Source organism: Mauremys reevesii, linkage group 18 (genome assembly GCF_016161935.1).
Source record: "Mauremys reevesii isolate NIE-2019 linkage group 18, ASM1616193v1, whole genome shotgun sequence".
Taxonomy (NCBI): domain Eukaryota; kingdom Metazoa; phylum Chordata; order Testudines; family Geoemydidae; genus Mauremys; species Mauremys reevesii.
Window position 1 is genome coordinate 2,764,196 of NC_052640.1, and position 12,609 is coordinate 2,776,804.

Genomic DNA, 12,609 nt, shown 5'->3' on the forward strand with positions numbered 1-12,609 from the left:
GCAGACTGGGGTTTGGGGCAGCATTCAGGCCTCTCAATGGGCTGAGCTGAATCAGTTATATAATTTTCTAATCAGTTACCATGGAAAAAAGACTTCTGTGTTTACATCAGCTTTTTAAAATACTGAGTGTGGAAAACAACTTTTATGAGGAAGAGACTACTGCACTGACGTTCTCTTAAGAGGAGATACTGTATTATCAATATCTGCTGGAAAAAATGACCTATTTCAGGAATTTCTAGTGGCCCCTTCACAGAAGGATCTTGAGTTTGATCTTGTTTACTATAGACCACTACACCACCAGTTGCAAAGGAAATTTAAGTAAACTTGCTTCCAGCATAGTGTTTATAATTTAATTAACCACATTAAATCTGTAGTTAGAACAACAGAATTTAGGTTAAGATATTTGAGAATATTGTAAGAAATATAAGAATGACTGGTTTACAAATTCACTGCAATTTCTACGACTTTTGTTTAGTGAGTAAGCAGCATTAGTGCTGCATAAAGAGATGAGATTATTGCCTCATCAAGGTCTAAAAACTGCTTTAGACATGGCAGATAAGAGTCTTAATGCTCATTCTGTGATACAGGAACAGACTAGGTCATAACAAATTTGGGAACATCCACTTGAGCACTCTCACAGAAGAGATAGTATATAAGGATAAATCTAGGTGAGAGCAACAGATAACCACGGGGACTTACAAATAGGTTTTGCTCTACCAAAGCAGTAAGAAAGCCAGGGAGGAGGCATAAGATATAGGTTCTGTTAGGATGAACCTCAGACTTTGTCTCATGACAGCGAGGCCAACCCCGAAAGACCTCAGATCCATTCTGTTCTGAAGAAGAGTTTATCAATGCAAATCTTTCAATGGGAGGATTACTGGCAAGACTCCTACTAGGGCATGGAGAAGAAGGAAAAGAAAGAGATAGTTTAATATCCCCGAAGGACGGCTTTAGTTTTGATCTACTGAACCTCCTCCACTTCATTCTGTGAAGAACCAGGATACAAATGAAGCACCGAGAATGCTGATTTGCACTGGATCCATCCATCAGCTTGTGAATCAAGGAAATCAAAGCACTCCAGGGCTGAGACTCAATCTGGCCCTTTTCAAAGCCTCTTTAAGAAGGAACAGAGCACTATGGTTTCCTGGACTTCCAGACCTACAAAGTAAAGGCTGCACAGATGATGTGGTGCCCAGTCACACATCTGTCATTGAGACTAACGTTGGGCAGGCTGGAGTTGGTGAGTCTCCACCTGGAGAGAACACATGGACCAGACTCTGGAAAAAGCTTTCATACAGGTGGGGAAAAAAACAAGGCTCTGTGATCACCACTTTAACAAGTGGAAAAGGTAATCCAGATTTAAGAGAAAGCAAGTAGTTCAGGAGATATAAAACTGAAGGACACAGAAGGGTATGTTTTGCTGCCATTTCGGAACACATTTTTCTTTTGGAAGCTGTCATGGTTACAGGGCAAGCAGCAATTTAGACCCTTTGCAGTCCCTCTCAAGTGCACCACTACAAGTAACTACCTTTTTCTCAGGGTGGAATTTCACAATTCATCCCATGCTTAAAATGGGTCTCTGGCTACAGTCCCCATTTTTACCAACTGTTATAATGACACAGCTCTAACTGTATTTGGAGCTTGTGACCAGAGTCTGATTACAGTGACACAAACATACTATGAATCCAAAGACCCGTAGCAATTAGAGTACCAGGTTAAAAATAAGAAAAGCCTAAACACATAGTCTTACCTAAGCCTAGACTTCCCTTGCGAGTTTAAGAAGGTTCCACTTAACCCAGGCCCGCCAAGCACTGGGCTGGGTGAGACAGGTTGCCCCTGTAACTGCTGCCTCTCAGACAGTCTGATGTTCCATTCTGTATCTCTCAAGTCACAGGTTCTTTTTATTCATTCCAAAGTCCCTTTGTTCAGAGTTCCTGCTTGAAGATGTCCTGGGATTTTGAGTAGGGCCCCTGAAACTGATCAAACTAGCTTATACATTTCTCCAGAGGATAACTTTAAACGGTGCATTCCTGAGAGTAAGTATCAGAGGGGGAGCCATGTTAGTCTGGATCTGTAAAAGCAGCAAAAAGTCCTGTGGCACCTTATAGACTAACAGACATTTTGGAGCATGAGCTTTCGTGGGTGAATACCCACATGCATCCGACGAAGTGGGTATTCACCCACGAAAGCTCATGCTCCAAAACGTCTGTTAGTCTATAAGGTGCTACAGGACTTTTTGCTATTCCTGAGATTGTCGTTTTGAGCACCAAGCAATTGAATTCCGTCTACAAATTGTTTGGGAGTTCCTGTAGGAGTTACCCTTTACTTATCTTTTAGCCCACAAAGCAATCACTAAAGCTAGATACACAGATATAGAAATATAACAATAATAATTAATAAAGATAATTCCCATGCTCTTCACAGAAGCCTTGCAAAATTCAAGTAGAATTTGTTGCACTCCATCTACACAGATTAAACAACACGCACTCTTCAAGGGGATAAAATTCAAATAGCTTGTTGGAATAAATCCTTGTCAGAGTGAAGAATATGTTCTTGTGATGGGAGTTCTGAAGAGCTTTCCTCCTAAACCTGTGCATGATGATAAAATTTTATAACCACTTCAGAGTTTTTAAACATGTTCTAAGGTTGAATCGGAACCCTGAAGGATTGGGAAAGTGTAGCACAAACACTGTCAACTCTTATTATTGGCCAACATTAGCCTCTCTGCAGCAATTGTCTAAGAATAAATGCCACATTGAGTCACAAAATGGTAAACCAATTCAACAGTGCTGGGCCAACTACCTCCTTTCTTTCCATCTAGGGAAATGAGAATGTGTCATCAAGAATATCCTGACTCTATTGCAGGCAAGCAAAATGATGTAAGAAGACACTTTTTAATATCAGATCATGGATGGCATACAAATTCAGCTAATTTTACAGGTTTATTTAATAGAACACTTCTACACAGAGCCAAAAGGAACATGATGGTGGGCAGAGCTCACAAACTGTCATGGTTTATCTGATAACTGATATATAGTAATAACAGCTCCCTCATGAGTTACTGTACTGTCCCATAAATATGGTGGTAATACTGATTCATATATGATAGTCCTCTGGCAGACTGAAATACCACAGCTCCCCTTCAGAAATCCTATCTGACAATATATCTTTTCAAATGCTGAAATTAGAATGCTTAAGTTACCAAGCACCTAAAAAATGATTTTTGACAGATCTGGATGAATCACTCATCCAGATAAACGCACGATCGTGACTCACATTGCAATAACATACGAGATCCCTTCAGCATGGAGCCTTTTTACATCTAGGGATAATTTTTATGTAACAATTTATTCAAATTATTCTACCTGAAAAATGTGGTAAGTAAATCAAATATATAAACATTTCAAAGCTTTCAAACATAATACTTTACTGTAGGAAATACAGCAAGTCTCTTTTTAAAATATCTAAAGGGGACTTTTCTAAAAATATGTAACAAGACTTTTAAAATATTTTTAGGCCATGTTTTTCTAACCCTTAAAGTGCAACTTCAAATTGTTTCAAAGATAAATAAGTGACATGCAATAACTCATGTTTCTAAATAGTATCTATACAAACTGCTTTCTTGGTTAGATACTACAGTAATTTCTTAAATGTATAAACAGATGGAAATCATAGAAAAATGTATTCAGTATCCCTCTTTACAATGCATAACATTTCTTAACTCAAATGAGCAATTTTGGAGTTCTAAGCATTTATCTTTAGACCAACAACAGCTTAGGAAGAAGCAATCACTTAACATTAAATTGACAAAGCCCTGTCTGGGATGGTTTAGTTGGGGTTGGTCCTGCTTTGAGCAGGGGGTTGGACAAGATGACCTCCTGAGGTCCCTTCCAACCCTGATATTCTATGATTAATGACTTTGCTAGTTATTATCCTATTTTGAAAGTTCTCTTTTGAGGCAGTCATGGAAGGACAATACCAGCTTCATCTGGATTCTTCTGATATACCAGATCCCTAGTACTCTAACTTGATGTCTGGTTTTGGTACAGAGGCTGTATTAGTATCCTTAGTCAACTATCTCCTTCTGGCAACAGAAAACAGCTGACCTTATTAAATCTATCAGCAGTCTTTGATAACATTACTCACGAGGTGCTGCTTACCCACCTGCAGGATCTGTCATGAATTGATGGGACTGTTCTGCAGTAGTTCTGTTTGTTCCTTTACAAGAAGTCTCAGAAAGTGATAGTAAGTAATTATTCATCACTCTAAGGTCCCTCTTATGCAAAGTCCTAGAGGATTATACTTTGTTGCCCCTTCTGTTCTACATGTAAGAGGCTGCCAAGGAAGTTTGAAGCATTTGGGGCTGCAGTGTGAACAATACATGGATAAAATTCAACTTTACATCATCTTTTTCACAAGTGTAGATGGTGCAGTTTGCTAATCCGTATCACACAACGGAGAAACAAAAACATACTGGCTGAAAAACAGTCTAGACAAGACAGAGTTAATGTGGGTTGACACAGAGTATTATTTACAGAAACTGATTGTAGATGTGACTGCTTTCTCTGTTGGTGTCTCACTCCATGTCAAGTTGGTTGGCAATCTTGGGGGTACGTTTGGACTCTGTTTTATGGCTCCAAATGCCTTTTAAATTGACTATAATGATTTTATAATTGGATCAGAACAACAACAGAACCAAAAATCAATCACGTTAATGCAGTGAGCTACAAGCAGTCACACTTCATTCTTGAGTCAAGCTCTTAATTCAACTCCAGTTGCTACTGAAAATACTTTTTTATTCTGCCACATAGAATGCTCCAGGCCGTGAAGATACAGTAACCATTTTCACCTCAGTTCTTAAAATTCTGTACACAGTGCCCTCAGCTGATCTTGAATTTCCATGCACTGCAAAACTGTGGCAATTGATATCTCATCTGCAGTTAATTACCTTTCATTGTTGCATAATCCATTATGCAATTGTCACCGCTAGATTGATTCAACACCATGTATTTGCCTCAAGACTACTCTTTAAAACTACTAGGAAGCTTCAGTTTGTGTAGAATCCAGCGGTCCAAATAATGGGTAGAGCGAGATGACATGCATTCACTGCACCTATGCTCCATCCAATACACTGGCTCTCAATACTCTTCCAAATGCATTTCAAGGTGTTGGCTTTAATCTGCACGTATAAAGACCTATATTATTTGGGACTTGACTATCTTAGATATTATTTTTCTCTCTATGTACGCCATTATCACAATGGATATAAACTGAAGTGTTTTTGCTGACAGTCTCTAAATGTGCGTTTCTGAAGACTGGAGACAGAATCCCTAATGGTAGAACTTAATCCCACAGTGTGACAATGTGGCCAAAAGACCTAATGCGATTATGAGATGCATAAATAGGGGAATCTCGAGTAGGAGCAGAGAGGTTATTTTATCTATGCAATTGGCACTGCCGCAACCGCTGCTGGAATACTGCGTTCCGTTCTGGTGCCCACAATTCAAGAAGGATGTTAATCAATACGACAGAGTCCAGAGAAGAGCCATAAGAATGATTAAAAGAGTAGAAAACATGCTTATAGTAATAAAGTCAAGGAGCTCAATCTATTTAATTTAACAAAGAAGTGTTAAGGGGTGACTTGATCACAGTCTGTAAGTACCTAAATGGGGAATAAATATTTAATAATAGGCTCTTCAATCTAGTAGGGGAAGGTATAATTTGATCCAATGGCTGGTAGTTAAAATTAGACAAATTCAAACTGGAAATAAGGTGTAAGTTTTTAAGGGTGAGAGTAATTACTTATTGGAACAATTTACTGAGGGTCATGGTGGGTTCTCCATCATCGACAATTTTTTAAATCACAATTGGCTGTTTTTCTAAAAGATCTGTGCCAGGAATTATTTTTGGAAGTTCTCTGGCCTATGTTATACAGGAGGTCAGACCAGATGATCACAACGGTCCCTTCTGACCTTAGAATCTATGAATAGTAAGCTTGTCAGAGCCCACATTTCTTAGCTTCTGAGAACTGTGCAAGTCCACATTTTTCAGCCAACTCTTTGCTGAATGGGTCTGAACTGAGACAGTCTTCATTTTAACTGTCTTGTCTTTTTATTTTCTGATTAAACTTTGCAGAAAAGGAGCAGGAAAATATAATGAAATTCAAGTTTAAAAAAAACAACAGAATCCTCATTCTATAGCAATTTTACATACCCACGTTGCCTAATTCAGGTGAAGTTTCTTGACAAGAAATGATGATATTCAGAATATTCCATATCAGCCTGTCCCCTAGATCTCAACCAATTACTGATGGCTAGATTAAGAGGTATATGCAGATAGCTGACTCTTACTTTGCGTTTTTATGACAACAAAAATCATGTAAATGTATATCAAAATTGTATACGTCTCTCTATAAATCTTTATGCACCACTTGTCTTCTTAGATTATAAACGTATTAAAATGTAGGACTGTGTCAGTCTTCATATGTATATACACAAATGACAGCTGGCACAATGAGGTCAGGTCCTGATTGGTGCCCCTCAGTCTACTGTTAAATAAATACTAAATAATAAGATATGCAACTAGGTATGCAACTCACTGATGTGCAAGATAGGCAATTCGGTAATGTCAATGGAGATTGCATGTGCACATCTGAAGGAAGAATATAGCTCCTAAATGTAACTTTAAAAGAAGTACACTAAAGGTTGCTCTTTTTTAAAAAATATGTTTGAATTGATTTGTAAAGAATAAAAAAACCCTAGAGGCCTGACAATCCTAATAGTCCAGCCTGCAGCTTGCTTTTGGTTTCAGCTTTAGCATGAGTCACAGCATCCAGAAATAGTTGGCTTCAGTACAGTACATACAGTAACTTCACCATATGCTCAAGTGGAAAAGGCATTCATATACCTACACTATTCCAGTCATAAATCATGATTCTTCCCCCCCGCCCTCCCATCAGCCTATTGGTATTTTTGAAACCTTTGGGTGCATGGATCTGATAAATGCCAATATGGTTAAGTTTCAGTCAATGTGTTTTTTCTTACATTATCATTTTCATCAGCCAAAAGCCTGCACACCGCAGTGGCATCATGAAACCAAAGACTAAATAAACTCAACATGTCTTCAAGTGAAGGTATCTATTACAACTGCACTTCTTTAAGTGTTCTATGAATCCACTGTTACAAAAACACAAGAAGCTTAATAAAAAGACTGAGTCTCAATATGTACAGTTATGCCAAATAATAGCACAGCTGGAACATAAGCCAGCAAAATAAGTTCTCCTTTCAGCATTTCATTTTGTATTGTTTAAATGTGCGATCATTATCAATGTGATACCAAAGACATCACAGTAATCACCTTACAAGCATATATGATTTGAAAACTGTACAAAAAAGCCAATTAAATTTAATACTTTGTTCTAACATTTTATTTTTAAAAGCATCTGATATATGTTTTAAAAGCTAGCTCTGTTGTTGTAAGATCCAAATGTTACTTACCACCATTTCTTATGAATCATTAATCTACTTAAGGAAACTGAAATGTATCAGAACAATGCCTATCATAATACACACACCCCTTTTCCTTCATTATACCCCCCACCAGTGCCACCCATATGCTCTTCCTACCAAGCCCCACCCCCAAACACAAATACACCTGGTCCTGGCAAGCCAGTAATTAAGCTTATGACATAGAACACCAATAGGAGATAAAAGGTTTCTTACCTCTTCATAAAATTTCAGCTGAGGGACAGCTTCATCAATTTCATTCATACAATAATCTTTAAAAAGCAAAAATCCTAAAACAAACAAAAAATACTTTAGAGAAAAAAACATGAATTAACATGGTCACTTCCAGGCAGGATGTATAGTAACCAATCTTCTTTTGGAATTTGTTTGTACCTCTGTAAGTACTGCTAATGGCTGAAGTATATCAATTACAATTATTTAATGTCTGTACAGTATTTTGAAAATGTATAGTAATATATAAGTATTGCTATTAACTTATTTCCCCTGGGTTGCAATAAACATAATCCTCTTTCATTTGATCGTAACTGTATAAAATGTTCACATTGTGCACTGAAATTTTTCATGCCTGGTCTCTGACCAAAGGTGAATTTTTTTCAGAAACCTTGAACAATATCCATCTCTGAGTATCCACAAATGAGGAGGGAAATTATAGATATATTTTCCTGTTTTAAACAATTCAAACCACATTTTATAGTAATAAAATGCCAGCACCGCTTTTCTAACCTACTAATACTTAGATCTTTTTTACCCAATATTTCAAATACATTTTATAAACAACATAATAACATTATTTTCAAAGACATTTGTAAAGACTTGAAAACATGACTACTGCAGTCTGTTCCTTGATTTCTAAGATGGGATGTTGAGCAGAGTGTTTTCTCACAAGCAGTGTTCAAAAAACATATTGTTTTTATGTATGTCTGAGCTGATATCTGCTATCCTGAACTATCTTTTTGCTCAGCTTAACATGGATGTCTCTTGCCAGTGCTACCTGTTATGGTTATCTCCAAGACTCTAGGAGCTGTTAATGTACATGCTTTCAGCTCACTTCAGCAACCAATATCTTTTTCCTTACTTGCTCTTAGTAAGCGCTCACTGAAATCATAACCAATGACAGATGTGGTCATGAAACACTAAGGTCCAGCTGAATGGGCTCTGATGCTGACAAACCAGCTCAGATCAAAGCAACAGGTCAGTTCACTTGTTTGTGAATATCAAAGTAGTCTTGAGCGTTAGCTTCCGTTCAAACTAATTCACTCGTATGCTAATAGAAATCAATAGAGATGTTGATTGTATTGTTTTCATTTATCTATATCCTGTACTTAATTAACCCTATATCAAAGGTTTGTGTTAAATATTAAGCTGAAAATTTACTTGATGTGTAAACTTCCTGAAAACCAATGAATGTTACCTGTATTGCTCTCACTTATCTATTTCTATAGTAATGTAATGGAAGACAATTGCATAATGTATATCACTAACTAAATTACTCATCTAAGAAATCTTGTGAAAGCTAAATAAGGGCTTAAGAACCTTAGCAGACAAATGCTAATTTCAAAGCAAGTGGTCGCTGATGCGGGGACCTGAGGTCAAAGACTCAAGACGCCTACTTCATCAAAGGAAGCGCCCAGGTGGGCGAAGGCACCTGTCAGCTTGTCTTCTGTGAGCAGGATCTATAACTGCTGATTTAAGAGAATGATCCTGTATTACTGGACTGGTGGATTCTATCAGGGAGGAATACTGAGAAACTGGACAGAGATCCCTAGAGCCATTCTAGGTAACCCTGAGAGATTTATGGAAAACTAGCAGATTACTACATCTCTGCTACCACTTTGGACTTACAAACTTGGACTCAACTGTTAATATATTTTACCTGCTTTAACTTCTCAATAACTTTAATTTATTTTCTTAGCTAATACATCTTTAGTTACTTTACTAAAGAATTGGCTACCAGCATAGGCACCGACTCTGTGGGTGCTCCGGGGCTGGAGCACTCACGGCAGAAAATTGGTGGGTGCTCTGCACTCACCTGCAGCCAAGCTCCCTGCCCCGCCTCCCTGTCCCAGCTCACCTCACCTCTGCCTCCACCTCCTCCCCTGAGCACACTGCGTCCCCACTTCTCCTCCCAGGGCTTGCTGCTGCAAAACAACTGTTTTGCGGCATAACAAGCTGTGGGAGGGAGGGGGAAGGAGCAGGAATGTGGCATGCTCAGGGAAGGAGGTGGGGAAGAGGCAGGGCTAGGGTGGGGATTTGGGGAAGGAGTCCAATGGGGCAGGGAGGGGCAGAGTTGGGGGGGACTTTGGGGAAGGGGTTGGTATGGGGCGGGAGGGGGCAGGATGGGGTGGAGTCAAGGTGGAGCCAGGGGAGGGGTCAAGCACCCACTGGCGCCAGCAGAAGTCAGTTCCCATGACTACCAGAATTGTTTTTGGCATGAGAACAAGAGCATCCATTGACTTGAGGTAAGTGATTGGCCCTTTGGGGCCAGGAGTGACCTAATAACCTTTCATAAAATGACAGAATCATAGAATATTAAGGTTGGAAGAGACCTCAAGAGGTCATCTAGTCCAATCCCCTGCTTAAAGCAGGACCAACCCCAACTAAATCATCCCAGCCAGGGCTTTGTCAAGCCAAAGCCTTAAAAACCTCTAAGGATGGTGATTCCACCACCTCCCTAGGGAACCCATTCCAGTGCTTCACCACCCTCCTAGTGAAATAGTGTTTCCCAATATCCAACCTAGACCTCCCCCATTGTAACTTGAGACCATTGCTTCTTGGTCTGTCATCTGCCACCACTGAGAACAGCCGAGCTCCATCCTCTTTGGAACCCCCCTTCAGGTAGCTGAAGACTGCTATCAAATTCCCCCTCACTCTTCTCTTCTGCCGACTAAATACCCCCAGTTCCCTCAGCCTCTCCTCATAAGTCATGTGCCCCAATCCCCTAATCATTTTCATTGCCCTCCACTGGATTCTCTCCAATTTGTCCACATCCCTTCTGTAGTGGGGGGACCAAAACTGGATGCAGTACTCCAGGTGTTGCCTCACCAGTGCCGAATAGAGGGGAATAATCACTTCCCTCAATCTGCTGGCAATGTTCCTACTAATACAGGACCATTCATCACAAAATCCAGTTTGTCTGGGTGGTAAGATTGGCTGGAGAGCCTAAAGGCACTGTCCTTGACTCCTTGGTATGCTAATATTTGTTACTGACTTGGTGAAATCTAATTATAGAATATACCACCAGTTGGGGAGCATCTGCCCTGTTTCCCTACAGTCTGACCTGAGATTGGCACTCAGCGTTGTGAGCCACTCCAGACAGCGTGACACAGCATGAGGTTGTTTTTTGTTGGTGATGGTTGTTTTTAATGTTGTCAATGTGGTACATCTTTTACCTCCCCATTGTTTGTTTGTTTTTATTTTATTTTTAAATTGTAGCTTGATTTAGGAAGTTTTAAGAGGTTTACAAATCCTATGCATGTACATATGAGAGGAAATACAATAATTATTACAGTGAGCTTTTGATTAGAAAAACATAATACAGTAATATAATCATTGGCTCTCTCTATTTAACAGAGGTTACCAAGTTACAGAGTAAGCATCTTTACACTACCTATGACATATTGTTTCTAGTGGTTTAATTAAATTGAGTGAAATCTCTGATTACCCATATTTAACAAACCAGGCATGTCTAGCAAATGTTACTTTAAAAAAAAAACCCTGGACAGGTGTGCTTGGGTTTGTTTTGTTTTGTTTTTTGCAGATGAATGTACTTTGACTACTGTATAAATGGTAACCAAATATCTAAGTATTTATTTGTCCTCTATCCTGCTGAGTATATTACTGGTGCATTAATTTTTTTCATAACAAACACCTCCTATATTTTTTAACCATTTTTCTAGAGCCAGACCATTTTTTCCAATGAGAAGCTTTCAGTAGCCTAGCAGCTACTAGCAGATGAGGGATTAATTTTTCATTTCCTTTTGTGTGACCATTTCTTCTAGGAAGCCCCAGGAAGGTTACCAAAGGATCATTTGGTAATAAATATCCAATAAGCTGTGATAATTGCTTTTGAATTTCATCCCAGTAGTCTTTAATGACCTGGACATATCTACCATAGATGCATAAAATCTCCTCTTTCAGCACAATTTCTCCAAAATGTATTCCCATTCAATCTATCTATATTTTAACCTGAATGGCATAAGGCACCATTGAAACAGTATAAAGAAATTTTCTTTTATTGTGTTACAGCCAGAATCAGGAGTCCAGAGGGGAGCTGGAGCAAGTCTGGAGCACAGCAAGGAACAGGGCAGGAGCAGGAGCAAGAGCAAGATGAGGAGCAGGGTTGTACCAAGAGCAAGGCTGGAGCAGGCTAACACCTGGGGGCGGGGGTCTCTTGCCACTGTCAGGCAAGAGAGAGTTCCAACCGTGGAGTGATGTTAAGCAGACTGAGCGGCCGTTCTTCCTATGAAGTTGACATACCTGCCCTGAGAGTCACCAGACCAATTCCTGGCTTGTGGATTGGCCACAACCTAGCATAGGAGTGAATCACCCTACAATCACTTCTACTAAAGTTAGCTTTCTGTATAAAGCAGCTTCTCCAGAAAGTTGAGGAACATAATGGCTGACTTGAAAGTACTGGTACCATGGAAGAGTGGACAGTTAAAAGTAATTTTGATCATTAAATAAATTAGAAAAGTTTCTTTGCTGAATAGCTGGCTAACCATTTGTATTTCATGGCTTTCCCAGTCTTTAAAGCTCTCTGGTTTGCAATTTGGGTTAAGTTCTAGACTGGTTGCAATGGGAGTCACTGGCAAGGGAAAAGAACTTAATTTTTCCCAAGTTCTACCCCACAGCCGTAGAGCAGCGTTAGGATGTGTATACATTTCTGGAAGGCATGATTTTTTATAACTCTATGATAGCCTAGTGATATCTTCACTGCCACAATTTTCTTGTTCAATTAAAAAAAACCTGTTTGGCTGGATTAGAGAGCCCCCAATCCCTCACTGCTTTGAGCTGATTGGCTTGAAAGAACCATAGAACATTTGGAATAGTTAGTGCATCCTCTTTAATGGGTCTGTACAAAGTA

At 39.2% G+C, this 12,609-nt stretch overlaps 1 protein-coding gene across 2 annotated transcripts in view; it reads right to left on the reverse strand.

The window, feature by feature from the left end:
- GRK3 (G protein-coupled receptor kinase 3) overlaps window positions 1-12,609 on the reverse strand; it is a 121,700-nt gene that overhangs the window by 48,954 nt on the left and 60,137 nt on the right. The window contains exon 3 of one of the 2 annotated variants that reach the window (XM_039505208.1): window positions 7,722-7,795. The exons of the other annotated variant lie outside the window; for it this stretch is intronic. Within the exon in view, the coding sequence (XP_039361142.1) occupies window positions 7,722-7,795 (74 nt within the window). The remainder of the gene's footprint in view (window positions 1-7,721; window positions 7,796-12,609) is intronic. 2 annotated transcript variants of the gene reach the window in all.